We start from the raw sequence: 21,699 nt of genomic DNA on the forward strand, positions 1-21,699 counted from the left end.
ATGAGCTTGTCTCCCAAATTGAGAAAGTACAAGCTGTCTGCTGTGCACTTTTTGTCAATCCGTAGTACTCTTTCTGGTAATTGGTCTTCCTTTTATGAGTGTACTGAAGGAAGACATAATGGTTGATATTAAAGTTATAAGTGTGCTACTTTTTTTAATTCATTGGGTCACTGAAATTTTTATGAGAACTTAAAAATGTGAATGCTTTGTATAATATTGGGTTTTTCATGTGCAGTCTACCATGGCATAAAATTAAATACACTATATTTGCATGGTGTGGCACTCTGGAACATACATGGTGTCTGCAGTGTGTGGCATTACTATAGTATATCTAATATAGGTTATGACAACATGCTGAGATATATTGATAGCAGTTATCAACGACAAATCTGCTGTTATGTTGTATGGTGTAATTGCAGTATGCAGTTTGTCTGGTGCTTTGCATTTTTAATAGTTATAGGGTGCTTAAACCATACACACAGGCAGCCGTCAGTTGGGTAGTGGAAATTCAGTCTGTTGAGTATCAGTCAGCTGCTGAGAATAACAAACCTTAATTCAGTAGTGCAAGGAGAACAAATGCAGGAAAGTAAAAAATAAAACCAATTTATTATTGTCCACAAGGCATGAGAGTAGACGTGGCCTTGTCAGACGTTGCTTGTGTGGCAGGGGGAAAGTGGGTTCTGCGCATGCGCTGGTAATGTATTCCTTACCTAAGAACATTGTGCTATCAGTCAGTCAGTACATTAGCTCACAGCATACGGCCTGTATAAGCTGCGGGTGTTTTTCGGTCCGCTAGTAGCACAGAATTCTACCCCACCTCCCTCAATGATGTCAGGTCTACTCTCATGCCTCACGGACAATTAGCATGGTTGATCTATACTTGTGATGCATGGCCAGCTGGATCATGTGTAAGCATTGACATGGTCGATTAATGTTAAGGGATATTCTGAAGTGAAAAATAATTCAGGTTAACTTTGTCAGTCTAAAATTTGTGTTGCATTTCACAAGAAACAACTTAATGGGTAGACAAATTACTGCATTACTTCCTTAACATTTATGTATATGGTCATTACAGAAGTGTGTAAACACACTGATTCTCTGTTAAACAGTTTTTCATGTTCCTCCCATATAAATAATCTTGAACAGTCAGATGAAATTGTAATAAAAAATTAAGTAATTAGATACTTTCCATTTGATAGTAATATTGCCAGTGGGACACAGCTGACTCAGAATAGAAGTACAATGAAACTTCAATGATTCGTTTTTGATGGGGGAGAGAAATAAAAACGATGAATACGGGAAAACGACAGTTGCGGGAAAGCATTAAAAATAAGAAAAAATTAAAATAGTGCATTTTTCTCTTTTGCATACACAAAATAATACACACAAAACCTGTTTCAAAGTAATTCTTTTTGCCAAAAAAAGTCTTTAATGGATAAATTTAGGTTTTAGGCGAATAGAGCCCTTTCCACGTTCAAAACGTTTTCCTCATCACCTTCAAAAATATTGTGCGCATAAAAGAATGAATTCACTTTTTCACCAATGCGGCATGTGCTTCAGCAAAACTCGGCACCGCTTCGGGCTTGTATTCGTCGTTTTCCCCCCTTTCGCGATCGTCACACGACTCATCGATGGTGTCGGCCATGCGTGTGGCAATCTCGCTGTGCGTCTTCCAATATTAATTTATCTCTAAAACGATCATTCTAAATTCTAGAAACATTGCGTAAATCTCGTTATAATTTCTCAGAAACGATCAGTGCGGGAAAATTGTGGGCCAGGACTAAGATTTTTGAACGATTGATGCGATAAAACGACAGTTCAAGGAACGATAGAAGCGAGAAAATGTATCAGTATTTTATATGGGACGTATCAGGGACCGAACAAAACAGATGATGCATCCGGGAAAACGATAGTTTGGGGAACGATGAATAGAGGTTTCACTGTAGTGCCTAAGCCATGTTGCCTGATGTAAGTTTGGGTGTTCATGGAATCTGACTGTTTCTTTGCAAAAAATAATTGAATAGTGGCTATGTCACATGGGCATATGTTTTCTAACTCAAATTATTTATAGATCAAACAGATGTACTCGTTATATTGAAAATAATGAAATAGCATTGTAAATACAACCAAAGAATATTCTATATTTAACATTATTTACATTGACGATCCATAAAGAATATGGATTTGTTGTTATAGCCCTTGCTTATTAAATCACACTTCTACTGTTGGTATGCTGGAGGCACCTGGTTTCAGTCTGAACAAGTGTACCAGAGGAGTATCCTATTACCATTTATTACTGTTCATATTTAGTAGGATTTTAGGCTTTCACAGTGGCGAGTCTAAAGATGGCTGTCTTCGGGGTTGTAGTGCTGTGTATTCTGGTAGAAGTTCACCAGTGTTTCTGAGGTCTTGCTGCTTCCATCATGAGGGTGGTGATGATGGGGGGCAGCAAGGACCTTTAAAACATTGGGAAACTTCTACCAGACTACATTGTGCTATAACCCAGAATACAGCCATATTGTTCATATTTACACTACTTAAACAGATACCAGCTTCTTGTCTCTGCTTCTTATCAGTCATGCAATTCTTATGTAAACATAGGAGTGGCAGTACCTTTTACTTTTAAGTGTGCTGAAAAAACATATCAGTTGACAACAGAATGCAGTGTTGCAAAAACTTGCATACGCCTTATAAATATTACTTGCTAGTTTCTGTGTACCATTCACATGGCATGGCTAGAGGTGATTTTTCCACTCCTCTGTTAACATTAGGATCATTTGGTTAGATGTATAGTATAGAGTACAGGGATGTGTAGAGTCTAAGACTGCAGGACGTCTCTGCATTTAAGCTCCAAATTATGTCCTTTGCTCAGAAACGTGCGGTAGGCATTGATTTATTTTGCATTTGACAAGTTTGGAGTTTCCTTTTAGAAGTCCAGCAGCTTATGAATACTTTGAGCATGGTTTGTGCCGGGTTCTCCTGCCAGTGCAGGATGAGCAATGTGGAGACCATGCAAGAGAAACGTGCAAGGTGATGCAGCTGTTGCAATCATGTAGCAGTGCAGTTAGGCCTTTCATACAGCCTGGGAGCAAATTCAGGTTCTCATGGCAATGAGTATGAATATTGTACATTCTACTGTGTAGTTTGGTAGATATCAAATAGAGGAGATTGCTGCTTCCATCATCTATTACCTTAATGATGGAGGCAGTAAGCTCCCATAAAATGTTTGTCAGTATCTACAAGGCTACACAGCACAGCATTTTATATGTCAGCCATCTTCAGAATAACCACTTTATTCTGAGTCATGTGAAACCCATAAATACACTGGAAAAATGCTGTTACTGATTACAGTGAAACCTCGATGCATCGTTTTCGGCGGGGGTGGGAAATAAAAACGATAGATGCGGGAAAACGATAGATGCGGGAAAGCATTAAAAATTTAAAAAAAAACAATGTTTCTCTTTCAAAGTTACTTCTTTTTACCAAAAAGGTCTTTAATGGATAACTGGTTTGTCGAAACTTTACGTTTTAGACCAAACAGAGCACTTTCCACGTTCAAAATGTTTTCCTCGTCACGTTCACTAATATTAAGCGCATAAAAGAACGACTTCACTTTTGCCAATGCAGCGTGTGCTTCGGCAAAACTCGGCAAAGCTTCGGGCTCGCATTCGTCGTCTTCGTCTTCCTCACCACTCCAACCCCCTTTGCGGACAATAACAGGAAGAATGGAAATACTGTTACTGCCGAACTCAACGAAACGTAGCCGTAGAAGACACTGAACCACTGGAAACGAGATGAACCAGAAGAATGAAAAGTGCCGCCAGCCTTTCCTTTGTACTTGTAATAAAAGCATTTGTGAAGAAATTCACAGTGCACATGCCATTTGGCATCGCTGGAACGAAATATGAGTGCACCCTAATTAAAATCGTAAAATTTCTGACAATGAGCACCGCCATTCACTCCAACTATCACCCCTGCACCGCTGACCCCTCATTCCAAAAGGATCTGTGCTGGTTGGGCGACATAACAGGTTACCGCTACTGTGTATTCCAAAAACATTGTGCGTCTTTCGGTATTAATTTATCTCAAAACCCAGCATTTTAATTTCTCAGAAACGATCATTGCGGGAAAATTGTGGGCCGGGACTAAGATTTTTGAACGATCGATGCGATAAAACGATAGTTCGAGGAACGATAGAAGCGGGAAAATGTAACATTATTTTATATGGGATGTATTCGGGACCGAACAAAACGGACGATGCATCCGGGAAAACGATAGTTCCGGGAACGATAGATAGAGGTTTCACTGTATTAATAATGCTGGTAATATGTATAGTTTCCATTGGGCTTTAAAGGTTTAATCTGATGCAACTTATTACTTTTTTCAATATGTCTTGATGTTTGGTAACAACCATTCTATGCACATTTAATTAGATACTAATGTATCACTGTATTATTAACAAAATGATGTAACTTATTTGATTCAGGATGAATGTTACACCTTGATGTTTGGCAACAACCACTGGTATCTGTTTCTGCGCCTGCACCAAATACTTTGTGAACGGCTCACTCGTATGTATGAGCGAGCTGTTGCTCTAGCTGCTGAAGAGGCCAAGCTGCGACAGGGACGCAAGGAATCCACAGCTGTTGCTCTGCGGCTCAAGCCCAAGAGTAAGTTGGTTCAAACACACTAATGAGTTATAATACTGTTCCAGTTATATTGAAATGCATTTGACAGGGAGTTTCTGAAAATGAGTGTTTGTGGAGTGACGGCACCACACGGGCACCGTGTTTTGAAGCCTTCAGGTATGAAGGAAAAGGCATGGTCTGAAACCGATTACTGTACTCATTTATGTTTAACATGCAGCTCCCCCTCCCCAGTTTCTTCCCCACCCTGCTCATTAGAATGTTTATTTGGCACAATTTCAAATCTGATATTTATTTGTCATTATTGAGCAGTTTGATTGGCATTCACATTGAATGAACTATGAAAGGTAACTCTGCCTGCCTAATCATCAGATATATCATACTGCATTTGTTTTTACACTGCCTACATTTTATTTGTTTTGAAGCATGGTGTACTTGAATACTTGATTTTCCAATCCAAAAATAAGTGTGTGTGTGTTATATATGAACAAATATGATATAGATTCTAGTAGATCATTTGCATGTAGTTCCATGTAAATGCTACCCAGTGATGAGAACTCTGCCGTGCAAGGGGGACTGTCTTCAACTAGGCCCTTGGTGATTTTATTTCTGGCCGGGGAGGGCCAGAACCTTGGGCCTGTCAGAGACAGGGTTGACCCTGTGTGCATAGATTATGAGACCTGAGGGTATGCATATAGCATTGATGTTGTCATAGTGTGGTTGTGAATGTGAATTAATGAACATTGTCCTCTTGAAGGTGAAATTGAAGTGGAGGACTACTATCCTGCTTTCCTGGACATGGTGAAAAATGTTCTGGATGGCAACATGGACAGCAATGCATATGAAGATACATTGCGTGAAATGTTTGGGATCCATGCCTACATAGCTTTCACACTGGACAAGGTCGTCACATATGCAGTTAGACAGGTAACTGCATTCCTCCTGAGACACTTTGTATCTTAGTGGCTAATGAATATGAAGGTACATTCTGGGTTAGAAATATGAACATTCATTCTGTTTCCTGCAGCAAAGTCTTATTTTCACAGTGTATGTGGTAGCATTTGATTACAATAAATTATGCAAATATAAAACTTAGTTAATTTTTTTCTTATTGAGACTTAAGTTTGATTCTGAGCAGTGTTATAAGTAGTTTTTAAACAGATTTTCTGTGTGCAAGTCCACATAAATAGAAGCTTCTGCTATCAGCAAATGTAAGTGCAATGTACCTTTATTGTGTCATCTGTCACAATTGCCTGGTTTTTATTTCCTATACATTTACCTTTGTTTAATGGTAGGATATAGAGGTCTTGTCTTCATTCCCCATTTGTGGAAGAATGTTATATATTATTTTTGAAGACCAGCTATCCTGACAGGTTTTTGTGGTTTACATCAGTAATACCTAAACAAATAAGGCTGTAGCTGTTTCCATCCATTTTGTTTCCCAATCTGTTTTTCATTAAATCATTCTGTCATCTGATGATGAGTTGGGTAGCTGTCAGTATAGATAAAGTGACTGGCTATGGACTGGACGATGGGTTCGATCCCCGACGAGCAGAGGGTTTTTCCTCTAGCTTCTACATCCAGACCAATAGCAGTTTTTTGAGGAAGATTTATCTTGTTTCTTTTCCCCTCTCGTCGTTTAACTCATATTTTATACATTAAAACTGGATACAAATTTTAGTTGCTTCTTGATATAGAAAAACAGGAATTTATTTTAGAATTGCCCTATTTTATCAAATATGCTGTGCACTTTTTCTAAGAGAATTTTACATAAAATTGGTGTACTCCTCATTCATGACAGTTGGCTGCAGTACTTGTGCACATGCACTGTTTAACATTAGTACTAAGGGCATATGTTTATGATTTTTCACTTCTAGTGGAAGACAATTTATGAGACGGATGAAATTTTAAATTACATTGTTCATACAAAGTAGGACATAGGTGAAAGTTGTAATAAAGACTGGAGAAAGAAAGTTGATACTGCGAATCAGTAATAGTCTGACAGCCTTTTGTGGCCAGAAAGTGAACTATCTTTAAATAAAGCTTTACAAATTGTAAGAATGAAGTAGTAGTTTGGGGTGTGTGGTATTGTCCAAAATGTGCCCTTGGTGAAACATCGGATGCGTGGCTTTATTCAAGGGTGAGGTATTCAGGAAAATGTGTTCTCCAAGTATTTTCCTTTATGTGTCTCTTGAAAGAGTGAGGAGTAAAATCCCATATAGTAAAACCTGCAACAGGGACTTCTCATGTTTCCTCATTTACTATGATGAATAGTATTGCTCTGTGATGAGAACTCTGCCTTGCAAGGGGGACTGTCTTCAGCTAGGCCCTTGGTGATTTTATTTCTGGCCGGGGAGGGCCAGAACCTTGGGCCTGACAGGGACAGGGTTGACCCTGTGTGCATAGATTATGAGACCTGAGGGCAATACCTGCTTTTCCTGGAATATGCAGTTAATATGTTCCTTATTTGTACTGTATAGTGCTTCCAGCAGGTGTCTTTATAAAGCTTCTTGGGATAGTGCTTAGTATGTTTTCCTGCTGCATTAGCTTTTCCCAGTGAATCCCATAAAATGTAATGTTCGTTGCTTTTTCCTGTCATCAGTCCGTGTCTGAAAGGTATTTTTGTAGATTGGAGCATGTTCCCTTAAGCAGTAGGCTTGCTAAAGTTCAGGAGGTATGTACTTCAGATCTAGCTCAGGGAACTTGTGTGTTTTATAATAGGAGGGAAAGGGTGATGCTGATTGTTTATTAAATTGCACACTTTTTGTCAGTAATACATGCTTAGACTATAATTCTGTTAGGAGCACTGTGAAACAGATTAGTAATATGGACTGGACACATACAATGACACGAGGTTAATTAAACACTACAGTGTAAACAGATGACTTAGTGCAAAAGAAAAATTCAATGGTCATTACAACTGAAAGTGTGTGCTAATGCCTCACATCCAGAAAAAATTAGTAGTACTGGATAGTGCCCGTTAAATAAAAAGATCTTTTAAGTCAGTGGTTTACTGTACTTTAAAATTGACTGTGACTTCTACTTCCTTTTCTGTTTCAATTTACCGTATAGGCATACAGCAAGCTTCCTCCGATCTTATTTGACACTAAACTAATTACTGTATTTTATATAAAATAATAACCTGCAAACTAACTTTGATATATTCTGACTGTAAAAGTTTATAAAACTGCTTTAGTAACTCCCTTTTTCAAGTACATCAGAATTTTCCTGTTTTGTCGCAAGATCCACAGAATTTTTCCAGTGCCACAAGTACATTTCCTGAACAAATATTTTGGGGTTGGGGTAATCATGGTCCATTTATTCAGTCTCTTCAAAGTTTTAATATCTTCCACATTTATGATTTCATATTACAGGTCTAGAAATAATGTATGCATTATAATGTTTGCAGTTGCAGTATCTTGTATCGGATGAGTCCTGTCAGGAGTGCATGGAGTTACTGCAGCAGGAACAGCGCCGTGGTGGTGCAGGTGGCCTGTGCGGTACGGCACACCAGAGGGCAGGTGCTGAGCTGGCATACCAGCGGCGTGCAGAGCAGGCCTTGGCAGACGAGAACTGTTTCAAGATTTATGTGGTATGGATGTTTATTGAGAACTGATTTAATTTCTTTTCTCTTATCCTGAAATAGTAGTGGCTGCCTCTACTGGGTTTTCTTTGTATTGCAGTACAAGCATGACTGCAAGCTGACATTGGAGTTGCTGGACACAGAGATGGAGGAACCTGAACCAGTAGCTGAAACGGAGAAGTGGTCATCATACGTTGAACGCTTTGCCAATAGTGGGGTTGATGGTGTAGCAGGCTCAAACAACAGTGCTGTGGCTGCTGAGGGAACTGAACATCCAGATCATCGCATGGAAACATCTGCTGATGAAACAGATGAGGTGAATATTTGCAGAAGATCCAGTCATCTAAAAGTGTAGCATTGTCATGATTTTTTATGTCTTTGCAGAGTTATATTCTATTGGATATTTCTTTGCCAATTTGTGTCATATTAATTAATTGTGAAATATTGGTATATAAGCTGACGTGTTTAAAATAATTCAACGTTTTCATCGATGTTTCTGAATTATGTTGTTTTAAACCATTCAGGAAACACCTACCTTGAATTAATTGCCACAGTTTAATGTGAAGTGATGAGAAAAGTAATGTTTACTGTTTCTCTGAGTGGAGAATTCACTTGAGCTTTGAACAGAAGTACACGTCAGCACAATTACTCGGCCATTCTGATACATGGTATATAAGCGTTGGCTGATTTTAAATTCTCCATTAGTTTCTATCTTTATAGTTTTTTTATCTCATCTTGAATTTTCAGTATTTCATATAGTATTCAGTATATTAGTTGGGTCACTTGTAACACACTCATAAAATAAATTATCATATAGACTTTCAAAAGTGGGAATATTTATAGTAAAGGCAGTGTTTTTAGGACAGTATTCAGTATGCCATCACACCTTCGAGGTCATACTTCTGTGCTGAGACGGAGTAAAATGCAGAGAGGTATTACATATTGAATGTAAATTATATATATATTTTTTTAAAATTCTGAATTGAATACAACTGAACAGCATATGAACATGTGCATAATGGTTTTGGTTTTCTAGTGTTGGCATGTCTTTTGAAGCATGTAGTATTGTGGGAAGGGAAAATATTTGTATCAGATGTAAATTCTAGAACCTGTTTGGTTTGGCCATAGTCTTATATTGGTACATGGTTTCATTGGCAGCTGGAACCATTCCTTGGAGGGAGGCGGCGTCGTAAGCCAGTGTTCCTTCTTCGGAATGTGAGGCTGTGGCGTAAGTACTCGTGCCAGATAAGACAACCACCAGACAAGCAAGGAATTGAAAAGACAGGTCGAGGCAAGCAACAGGAATCTGGGGCTGAGGTTGCAGAAACCATGAGTCAGAGTGACATGGTTGTGGAAACTGCAGGTTCACCAAGCAAGCAGCAGGACTGCAAAGCAAAATCCAGGTGAGAGCCTAGAGTCATGAGTGCTGAGTTCTATACCCATGACATTTTGCTGAAAGAACTGGGGCACTCTTAACCTCTTTGAAAAATAATTTAAATCCTATTTTTAAGCTTTCTATTTGACAGTATATGGGACAAACAAAAGCAAAAGAAGGGCATTTAAAATTTGCACTTTTTGGAGTATAATATTTGAAAACTTCATTTTGTTACCAGAGGTTTTTATTTCAGCTCTGAGGATGAAAGAACAAGTGAAGTTGGAGTGGGCGAGGAGCATGCCTCAAAGTGTCGACTAAATAATGTCGCTGGCAGTGGAATGGCAATAGTTGCAGCAGACAACACGCAATGTCGTTTCAATATCAATGCATACCGCATGGTGTTTGTGGTGAATAAGGAGAACCTTTTGTACAAACGACAGGCCCTGCATCGTGCGAGACAGGTTAGTTTCATGGATGTGCAAATGCCCATATTTATAAAATTAAAAGCAAATTCTAAATTCCCATTTATTATTACTAATGGTATCTAGAAGGCTTACTACTGTGCTGTGCTGTTAATAGGTAACCAGAAAATGTTTTCACATTGTCCAGTTTAGTTATTGGCTGTTTTTCATAAAATAAATATTGAATAGCTTTATTGCAACATAAAATATTTTCCTTGTGAGTTCTGTAAATTTCGTTTGGATAATTTTTTATTGTGGTAACGATATTTTAAGTGGCTTTTAAGCTTGAAAGACACTCCTGATTGGTTTTGCATTATCAAGAAGTACAACATGAACACAAATTATGTGAGCAGTTTTAAGTGTTTCACAGAAATTAAAAATACATCACTGGAAGGAGAACTTCAAAAAATGTTTGACATGCAGGAGAAGTGAAAACTTCACAACAATGGACAGGCTACTAGTAGCAGGACTGTGACATGGCAGTAAAATGGATACTCAACCCAAGAACGTATTTTGTATACTCCAGTTCCATTCCACAAAGTCTGTGACCACTGTTTAACAGGATTTTAATAGCAAATTCTGCAGAAATTCTCCATGTTCAAATTCAATTCACTTTCTTGGGTCGAGTTGCCATTTTATTGCTTTAAAATTGACTGCACTGAATGGCTTCAGTCTATTTTCTTCTTCTAGATTCTTTAATGACAAAGGCAACCCCCTAAACACCTAGTTTGTTTCTATGTGGCTACTTTAACATGTTGCACTTCTAGGTCCTCTTCCCATACCCACTATTTTTTCCCCCCTCTCTCTTTAAACACCCCCCCCCCCCCCAAATAATGTGAGTACATCAAGAAATTTGTAGCCTGGTTTCTCATTCCATAAAGTGCTAGTATGAATGCATGGTCCTATTTTGTAGGCACTTATGGGTTTGAGGATTCATGATCTACATGCTGTAGGTTGCACATGCTTGCCGTATTTCATTGTAAGTCTGAACAGGTTACCTTGTCAGAATTTTTTTGATTTTGAGGTGCTGAGTGGATAATAACAGGAGTTTCTTCTGCCAACAGTCTCATTCATTGGTATCTGTGCGGTTGAGCTGCAAGTTCCGTGGCTGGCACGGGAGGTGGGCATCACAGCATGTGAGTGATCCTCAGCAGAAGGCATGTGTAGACTGGCTGATGGGGCGTGGTGAGGGTGTTGTGCCCAACAGGACACGAGTGTTGACAGACAATGATGTTGCACGGCCTCCATACAGATCATACAATAGGTACAGGGTGGACAGATTGGTGACATCTGCTAGTGGTGGCAGCGAGCCATGAAGTGATGACGGCCGGATGTGTAATGCCATATTGTGCCTAGTCAAAATGCAGCACAGTGTGTGTGGTGTAGTGAGGTGTGCTGCCCTGTGAATCTACTTGAAAGCAATATGGACTGCGGGTACTGCAGCTAGATGAAATATCAGCCATATCAATGTCTAGAAAGCACAGTGAGCAACTCGAGAACTAAGGCATAAACCATTACTCGTATGTTGTGTGTATATTTGTGAAAAAGAAGTGTTTTTATTATTTTTTGTACTTAATTTAAATATCGTTGAAAAGACATTTCAAATAGTGTCCCTCTATAAGCTTAAACATGCCATTTTATTGGGCCTTTTATGCAGAGTAATAAATCATCAGTTACAACTAATGGTTAGACAGTCTTGAAGACATTTATTGTTTTTCAATATGAACAGTACTGCTGTGCTGTTCTCATTTCCTTGTAATCACCACACACACTGACAGTACAAAATGAAGCCATAATCTTCACTGCAACTCTTCATGTACAAATGCATAATAATAGCTCGTGTCTATCCACAAGCAAATCTGGTAGAAGCTCTTAACAGATCAGACAGAACCAGAACCAGAGGCTAGCATACTTGCTTCAGACATTTCGTTTCCATGATGGTATTCAGAATAACTGTATAAAATAGGCTGAGTTTCACCTAGTGGTGATTACATACACCAACAAGTTAGAATTTATTTTAGAACTGTGTATTAAAGGTGTACAGGCTTCTATTCCTGTTGTTTTATTTTTCTCTGCAAAAGGCCAATAGTGTGGGAACCCTGTGTGATGCCCATGACAATGCAGTTTTCACTCCACTCAGGTGCTAATTTTTTACTTACCAAATGGTTAAGGACATTGGGCAGGAGAATCATATGATTTTGCTAAAGAAATTATTTATTTTTCTAATAAAAGTTTCAAGAAAACTTAAAAAAATATAAACCAGAAGTATTTTATTTATTGATGAGAAAACTGCTGTCAGGGTGTGTCTCACGTGTTAGTGTGATTGCTCAAGTAACTTCATGTGGACTGCGAACTTCATTTCGTATTTTGGAAATCTGTGGTTTGATGTTTTCTGACTAAAATATCATCTTCTCAATCTTCTGTATTTGCCTAATATCAGAAGGCATACTTTGTTAATGTCATCAATATTTGGCATTAACACTTGCTGTTTATTTAGGAATGTCATGTCAAGAATTAGGTTGTATTTCAATGCTGAGAACCTGAATGGATATACACAAGACACCAATAGAAATTTGCACCTGATTTTGAAAGATTAATAAAAAGAAAGCAGAGCCCTGTACCTCATTAATAAACTATTTTGGTAAAGAAATATATTGATTAAAATGTTAACCTGGTTGCAGTTGTAGGGCTAATTTAGTAGCATTTTTTAATAAATATTTTAGTAAATGTCCTCATGATCTTGCTGCCCGCAAGTTGGTAAAAGGTAAAGCTTGCCCCAGGTCTTGACTGCTGATGTAAGTGATGGGTGGTTATTTATGTCATTAGTTTCTGCTGATTTTTTATAATCAAAGTTTTCTTTGAATTCTTCGTTTACTTCCTGTCCTGTTTAGTCACACTGTGGGTTCAAATAAATTATGTAGCTGATGCATGATTACTGAATTTTTCTTGCAGATGCTGTTTATTTCCATTCATAGTTATACATCTTATGTTATTCCGTCTTATAGTGTGCTCTTGTGTGGTATATATTTTTATAAAGTTGATGGTCAGACATGTAACCTCTTTTTGTGAAAGTAGTTTGCAGGAATATAGTTCCCTGCAGACAGGAAAGCTTCCCTTTTTGAACTTGGTCTGAATGCTTGTTTTGGTGGTGAAGTATTTGTGCAGTCTATCTTCTAGAATTGTTCATTGCCATTTGCACTATTCCAGTGTTAACATGATGCAAGCAATAAATTAGATGCATGCCGTAATCCAGGCAGACACTGGCTTTTTACTGCATATGCCCAGGTAAAATTCCAAATGGTCCCTGTAAGATTTATGGCAGGCCAAGTACCACTGGACCACATTTGCTCCGAAGTGTTGTTTCCAGAAAATCATCATTGTACCAGCAATCCATATTTGGCCATCGCCACCCCTAAAAGCATGCAGTAGGCTCAGTTTTCACTCATCTTCCAATCACAAAGCTGATAAGTTTCTGCACTGAAGTAAGGAAACTACTCTAAGAGATCAGATGTTAAACATGTTCAGATTAATCTCCTTTAGCATGTGCACGCTTTATCCACATTTCTTGTCACTGCTGGAAGCACCTCTTGAACTGAATTTTTGGAGTTACCACCAACTTCTCTATTGCAATTTATGATGATTATTTGATGGGTACAAAGGCTCTCCCACATGTGAATTACTGTGCTTAGCTAAAAATTGCCATACAGGCTGATCTGAGTGGGAATGTGCATTGTCAAATTTTCTCCAATTTCACAGGTTTGGAGCCTTCTCAGCAACTAAATATAAATGTTGGAACATAGTTATTGTGCATAAAACTTTCATAACCAAAGGAACTAATTAACATTTTGCTGTAACTGTATATCTGGCTTTTCTTTTTTCTGTCATGGCAAGGAAGGGGCTTTCAGTTATATTGTTGATGCATAACTTCAGTGTTATCACCTTAGGCCAATATTTCATTATCTATTTTACTTGTTAAGAAGTTTTCACTACTTGCTACACATAAGCAAGTTACAAGTAACAGACAAGCTATTTTCTTTGTGCTTCTGTATTGGCAGTCTTGGAATGAAATAGGCACCATTAAAAAAATAATTAAAGTGACTTGATGCATGCCATCAGAAATTTGTATCTCTTCAGCCACTTCACAGATAGTATTTCTTCTGTCATATTGCACAAAATAACTCGCTTCGGTTACTGATTCAACATTTGTTCTGTTTTAAGTGTCCAGAATGCTCACCACTGTCAACAGACAATTTAGCCCTCTTTGAAATTGTGGAACCACTCAGAACCTTGTGTTTAGCTTTTTATGTCTCCAGATGCTGTTTACATCAGTTGATGAGTTTAAGTTACTGTCTGTCCAGTCTTTGAGAAATGTAATGCACAGGTAGTGTTTTGTACTTTTGGACATTGTTAAAATTGTTATTACAGAAATGTCAACAGCCTGACCATGAAATATTGAGTCACTGAAATGAGCTGTGTTACATGAATTGACATTGCACACAGATATCAGATCATCATTCCATCCCATTGTAATTTATCTGAGATATTAATTCACTCTCAAGCCTGGTATGTTTGTCAATCAAATCGGTATTATCTGTAAATATAGTGAAATCAGTCTGTAAAGGAAGAAAAAGGGACATTTTTTCTTTTCTATTCAGGTTTCTCTGTCATACAGGCACATACTACTAAATTAAGGATTTATGTGCAGAACATATCTCATATACAGTACTCTATTTGTTCATGATGCATAATTGGGTGATACATTTTTAACTTCATAATACACAGCGCTTTAGTCTTTCCAGTGTTGCTATAAAATGTTCCGCATGTAATTTTTTCATGTAGTGGCATGGCTGTCAGTATTTGTGCTCTGCAAATTATATTGCATAGTTCAGAATTACTTTTGATTTCATAAAACCTGGTGATCCTTCATGTTTTGTAAGAGTGTCATGGTAAAACTTAGGTTGTATTCCACCTGGCGATCTTGGAAGGTTCTTCCCCCATTTTTTCAGTTTTCTTCTTGCAGGCATGCTGTTTGCAATGAACTTCCTATATCCTGAAAGCAGCTTTAGTTTCATAGTTAGAATTAGTGTAAAAAATTTATCTGCTCCAACATTTTCAAATGTAGCCTGATTAAATGATGTTTCCATTTACTTCTTTTTCACTCGATCATATCAACTCCACCACCACGTACGGATTTGGGCTTTCAGCCTTTGCCAATTCGGAATTACTTCTAAATTATGAATCAGTTTGCAGTTCAGTGCTCCTTGGATGGGTGAACAGCCATCACAAGGCCTTTGCCTATACAGGGCAGTACAACGCAGGTAGATGACAGACATCCATGCCTCGAGCAGGATTCAAGCCTGCAATCCAAGTGACCAAGACCAATGTCCTAGATGATACAAATGAGATCAGCCTTCACTTCCATAGCACATAGAAAATTTTACTTTATGGAAACATTGCCAAATCTGTTTGTGGCAACACTTGTTACTTCTATTAGGCAAGTGACTGCATCAAGCACAAAAATAAAGTTGGCAAGTTAGGTGGCAAAAAATGTGGACTTCACATAGGCCGGCAGTGATCACGAGTTCATGATAGTTTGTGTCTGCTTTATGCACTTTATAATGACCATGTAAGCCTTACATTGGATGGTTCAGTTCAAGGATTGCATGTTACATTGTCTAAAAACAATATTGTTTGTGTTTCAGCCATTCCTCCATTACATGTTATCCACACTTCTTTGTTATATTTGCAGATGTCCTCAAGTACCTTTCTGTTGTTCTGAAAATGTGGTTTAGTGACCTTACCAGCCATAAAGTCATTGAAGAAAATTTAATCTGTCTTTCATATATTTTCCACTCTTCCATGTCAGAGACTTGAGCTTGGTAACGCAAAGAAAAACCATCCCATTTCTTAATCTGAAATATTCTTTGGTTTGTATCCTAACATAATTAAGATAGTTTGGTAGTCAAGTCTGCTGAAGTTTTGTCACATACATTGACTGCTTCACCACAAACATTTTTAAAACTATTTAATGTCTTTTGGAAGCTCTGTATCCATACATTAGATGCTCAAAATTCACTATTCCACAAAGTTTTAGTTACTTATTTTGTATATTTATACATATTTATAGCCTTTTCAGTTACAAATTATTTCCACTCAATGTCTTGATCTTCATTCCATTGAACCATTTACCCATTGGTTTCTGAATGCTTGACTTAGCTTTTAAAATGTACACTTCAGTTTTTCAAAACAAAGTTTTGACACTTTATAACTGTTTGCTTCTCTTATTTTGCATGCTTCAGTTATGCAATATTTGTGTGAAGATATAACACTACTACCTTTTTTAGACTCCATGGCTGCAACTAAATGAAACAGCCTTTTGACTACTGTACCCTCAAGGAAATTCTAAACTCTTGGCTGTCAGTCAAATAAGAGCTGACAATGGTTGAGGTTACAGTTCTAAACAAAATTATATGAAAACAAAAAGTAGACATAAGGTAATATTTTTTGCAAAATCCTGCTCTTGCTTTCTGTTCCCAAGTTTTTTCTTCATTACAGGTTATTTTATACTGCTTTTTTTTATGTCCTTGGGAATGCATAAGAGATAGGTTTCTGCTTCATCCTTTTCCCATTGAAGACAGGTTTCAATGTATTTTCATTTCTGAAGTACATAAACACTAAATTATCTCTACCCAGAGACCAGTTATATATATATACACATAGGTCAGAGATGAGTGTTACAGATCTCATGAGCATGAGCATGGAAGGCTGGAGGAATGATGATGAACAAGGAAAACTGAAGAACTCTGAGAAAAACATTCCAGTGTTGCCTTGTCTGTCATGAATATCACTTGAAATAATTTTGGATTGAACCTGGGCCTCTGGGGCCAGAAGCCATTGTCTAGCCGGTTGGGAATACTTAACTTCTGTATACTTCATTCTCCATAAGCATTATTTTTAAATTAAAGAAACTGCAATGCCCTGTATGTGGACTGAAAGTAGATAAGTTATGGCTGTATTGTGAAATGTTTTACACATGAAAGCCACTAGGCTTGAAGGCAGCTACTGTGGAGTTCATTGTTTTGGATGGGTGTTTTTTTATCTAATCGTCTTGTGGTTACAAATAGATGGAATTTGCAGTGGTTAGTTCGATAGAAAATTGGCCCATTTCATGTGTTGGGTGGACCTAAATTTCTCACAGTTCACCTTAATATAGAAAGGACAATGTTCCAATATCTTTGTACTGAGAACAACCTGCAATATTACATGCTTGCTTTTCTTTGTGGGCTCATTTTGGTTGGTTTGTCAGAAATAAAATTACTTGTCCATGTTACTTGAGCGCACATACCATGTGAGAATGTAGTCCTGTGATGCATTCATATAGTACAAAGACATTTTGTGGAAGACACAATACAGAGTTTCTGATTTTCAGAGTAGGTAGAAGACAAAACTTATATCTTTAATAGGATATACAAATAATTCCTGATTTGTAAATATGTATAAAATTTCTTCCCCCATTCTGTAGAAATCATTCCCACCATTTGGGTGAAGACATTGAGTCTTTATAAAATGTGGTTGCATTGAAAGCAGAATATGTAAGAAAGAAGTATGACATTTTCGCATGAGATTTAAAACAAAATTATGCTTGACAAGTTTTGTAAATAATTACATTGTATATTTGTGATGAGTTCAATTTAATAAACAATTCTCTGTACAGTTTATGAATGAAAAGCAATAGTGTTATATTTGTGACAAGTCTTTGGTCTCCTTTCTTCGTCGTCCATATTCTTTCAAGAGTTTAAATGGACTCACAATCTGGGATAAAAGGAAGGTGTATCATCATCAACAACATTATTTTTGTTAACATTTAAATTTGTTGGCTTTGATTTTTTGTTGTGGACATAATGTGTTTGCTAACAAAGAGGGAAACATGTTTTTGTTATCAGCAGGTACTCACATGAAAAATGTGTTGTTAATTAAGGTTTGTTTAATAGGGCTGATAACAGATTAATGAAACAAATTGTCACAATGGGAGGTCAAGGCAAAAATAAATTGTATGTGCCTTACATCAATCTGTGGAAGTGAAGTTCAACATATCTTTGTACCTCATGGAGGTGAGTGACAAGCTTTGTCCTACAGCTGCTTTAACCCCTGGAAAATTAAATTATGTAATGACATGTAGCATGACGATGACAAGTTCTGTGTGGTGGTCGGAGAATAAGAAGCCCACGCATGTCGTAAGAGGCGACTGAAATTGTGTACCTGGTGTCAGGGGGTATAGCTGGACCACCCTGCCTCTGGAGGATATAAATACGGAGGCCTGGCACTCCAGGGTGGGGGTTGGGCATGGGGCTAACACCCCCACCCTGTTAAAATCACTTGTTATGAAAGTTCAAAGCAAAGAATCCGGATGGACTATTGCACGATGATTAGACAAACGAAGAAGGTCTAATGATTCAAGTATTTTTACGTGGAATGTTCTCTCCCTCTATAGGAGTGGAGCTCTCCGAATGTTAAACTAACGAATTGATAAATGTGCACATGCCACAGCAATGAAGATGTCCCCATTCAAGAGAATGGTATACGGAGGAAGAGACATAATCACCAGCTTTACAACTTGTATAATGATGTTAAAATATCGAAAAAACCCAAAATTTCCAGAATGAAGTGGCCAGGACATGGGCTCAAAATGAATGATGAGCCCACAAAGAAATTGATGCTAGGTAAACCTGATGGTACAAGAAGACGTGGAAGACCCAAGTTGCGATAGATTGATGGGCTTGGAAAAGATTTCCACAACTTCAGTATTAGAAACTGACCATTCCCGATAGAGGCGTTATCTTGAACAGACCAAGACCCACCGTGGGTTGTAGCGCCCATGATGATGACAAACAATGAAAGATGGTCAGACCTTACAGAAATATGAAGATCCAGACAATGACATTAGGAAATTATAGGGATACAGAGTGATCATAAGGTAGTGGAATCTGAAAATTTAATATCACTAATACCAAAATCACTACTGGGCACAATAATCTTTAAACAAAATTGAAATCTTGTAATTTACTTTCGTTAGATGCAGCTGATTACTGTATTATCCAGACATGTCCTTGGTCTTCAAAAGGTTTCCCCACAGAAATACTGTTTCCATTTTGTTTCCCCTCGACAAATTACGTTCCCAGACTGTTGCAACATTATGTGACTGCCCTAACAGTATAAGGTGACCTGTACAAAATACAATTGCCTTGCTATAGTCCTCATTTGCTTGCTTAGTATTTGAGCAGTTGGGAACATACACTTTTGACATTAAGATTTCTGAAACTAACAATGAGCATAAAGTTGAGAACATGTTTAGTTGGTTGTGTCTGAATCACCGGGTCATTGCTGGGCCCGGTCTTTCCAGAGTTGGCACGTCAGAGACCAGGTCTTACAGAGACGGGATCTTGCAGAGACCAAGTCCGGCACAGACCTGGTCCATCAGACAGTAGGCCACAGACCGGTTCTGGCAGTGATCATGTGGAGAGAATTTTGCAAAAAAATCAAATATGCTAGCAAATGTCTAAAAAGCGCACAAAACTAAACTAAATAAGCCCATCTCACTCTTCTTGGCTTAATCACCCTGAAGATGTGACTGATATAGGCAATATTAAGTCATGTCGCGTGTTTGTCTTTACTCGCATAATGTTAAATCTTCTTATACTATATAAACTACGTACCTAGACATTAAGTATAAAATATCAATGTAATCTATAAAATCTTAGATGCCTCTACTCTGGTGAACCGATTTAAAAAAAATATGACAAAAATATGCCATAGAAATTATGTGATTTTTGATGCAGAACCAGAGAGTTAACAAATAAATGTTGGAAAAATAAGGCTACGCCTTTTCATAAGCATAAACATTTGTCAGTATAAGTTCTCTTTCTTCTTTGAATACGACTGGCAATATTAAGTGATTCTGATACTAGAATGTGCCATTTAAGCTGCATTGTTCAAGCGATGAGCTGACTGACTGAAGTCCAATTCCCTAAGAGACGCAGGGACTTTTCTCATTGCCACCACATCCAGACTGTCTCAGGGACCTATTTTATCTCGTATCTGGGGTTCCCTCCATTAGGGAAAAGCAGTGGCTGAAGAGTGAAGTTAACCTACCACTTACTTTCATACACTTCTGAAGTGCAGAATGTGTGTAGGTCCATATAAATCTTCACAGCTTAGAGCTTATGTGCAGACACAACTTATATTTACTTAACCTTTTGAATCCAGGGTGTGATGCTGACCACTTGCCCCCATCCAGTGCTGAGGTTAAGAATGAGACGGAGCTATACATCCTCTTCCCCACCCCTTCCACATGCCTATATGGCTTTACTTTTTACTTTAAATGAAGCAGAAGCACATACAAATAATACTTAATAATTCAGTCTGTACCACAAAGAAAACACTACACTTAACCATTACAAAGATCAAATGGTTAATGCTGTTTAAGGAAGCAATTGCTGTTTACATCGAGAATCATATGAAAACCATAGATACAAAGTGAAGAGTTACTGATTGTTGAAGTTCAACAGTTGAACTGGAACATATAGTTACCACTAGGCTTTAAATAAGGCTTAAAAATTTTCTTCTGCATACGTTCAGCAGTAGGGACATGTTTTCAGCTTAGGTTGCAATCTTGAATTCCTAACTACAAATGATTCTATGCTGCAAAGAAAGTAGAAAATAGTAAGTAGGAATTGTAAGTTATTCTTCGTTTAATAAATTAACTTATATTTTCTGTATTATTCATTTATGTATTAATTATGAAATGTTTAAAAAATGCAGGATACGGACGTTAGTAAGCCTAGTGGGAATGAACTTCCATGTTCTTTACCTGCTGTTCTGTTGAATACGAAGATTTTGTTACGTCATGTTTCCGAAACAAGATTTCAAACATATCACTTTTAATTGAATTTGTATATGCTAATGTTGAACAATGTCTTATTTGAGATTGTGTTATACAACATGTAAGACGTGCCTATGAACTGTAATTTGTGTTTTATTTTTAACTGTGTCATTAGTACCATTCATCTTTTTGTCGTAATGTAGTTCACATACTTTCAATCCTCTAAATGATGGAAGATTTGCAAGAAGCGGACATTTTCCGGCTGTGCCACAACGGAGACCCGCCTCTGTCTACCATCTAATCTCTCAAGTCTTGTAAATAAAAAGGCACAATTTAAAACAGAATTGAAAAGATACTTAATTACACACTCCTTTTACTCTGTCGATGAATTCCTAATGTCTACAAGTAAGTCGTAATTTATCCTTTGTTTGTATTTTTGTGACATTTATATGACTTGTATTTGTATAACATGTATTGTATTATTATGATTTATTCTACATCCTATTGTCATCTGACTAACTTATGGATCCATGGAATGTAATAAAGATGTATGTATGTATGTATTTCATCCTTGCTTATGCACTGGGAGAATTAGATGGATCCATCAAGATAGAGTTTTGATAACGGTAGGGAAATAACGCTGTGAGATATGTCGGCAACCCTTCTACTTTACACCAATTTATTCTCCATACATGCCAAGGCTATTACCTTTTCGAGTTTTATTATCATGTGTTGGCACTGCTGTGAATTATTTG

General features: G+C 37.6%; 1 protein-coding gene and 1 long non-coding RNA gene across 9 annotated transcripts in view; one reads left to right on the top strand and one right to left on the bottom strand.

Moving 5' to 3' along the window:
• Sin3A (SIN3 transcription regulator family member A) overlaps nt 1-17,793 on the top strand; it is a 55,657-nt gene extending 37,864 nt beyond the window's left edge. For 6 of the 7 annotated variants that reach the window (XM_087348119.1, XM_022061000.2, XM_087348121.1 and 3 more), the window contains 7 exons: nt 4,487-4,670; nt 5,404-5,573; nt 8,056-8,238; nt 8,330-8,545; nt 9,388-9,632; nt 9,858-10,065; nt 11,130-17,793. In XM_087348119.1, coding sequence (XP_087204245.1) covers nt 4,487-4,670; nt 5,404-5,573; nt 8,056-8,238; nt 8,330-8,545; nt 9,388-9,632; nt 9,858-10,065; nt 11,130-11,381 — 1,458 coding nt within the window. In that variant the 3' untranslated portion in view covers nt 11,382-17,793. Of the gene's footprint in view, nt 1-4,486; nt 4,671-5,403; nt 5,574-8,055; nt 8,546-9,387; nt 9,633-9,857; nt 10,066-11,129 lie in introns of those variants that run through there. The other variant, XM_087348123.1, reaches the window with a different exon arrangement.
• LOC147874015 (uncharacterized) lies at nt 7,945-21,235 on the bottom strand. Of its 2 annotated transcripts, none has more exons than XR_015534988.1 (3): nt 20,933-21,235; nt 20,316-20,763; nt 7,945-8,525 (listed from the first exon to the last, which is right to left on the bottom strand). It is a non-coding gene; the product is annotated as an uncharacterized LOC147874015 (long non-coding RNA). The 2 variants fall into 2 exon arrangements; XR_015534987.1 differs by having other exon boundaries at nt 7,945-8,572.
• Nucleotides 21,236-21,699: the final 464 nt, after the last annotated feature.

The sequence above is a fragment of the Zootermopsis nevadensis genome, unplaced genomic scaffold (assembly GCF_977971745.1).
Source record: "Zootermopsis nevadensis isolate Lab colony 2312 unplaced genomic scaffold, Znev_1.0 Znev_ptg000012l, whole genome shotgun sequence".
Lineage (NCBI taxonomy): Eukaryota > Metazoa > Arthropoda > Insecta > Blattodea > Termopsidae > Zootermopsis > Zootermopsis nevadensis.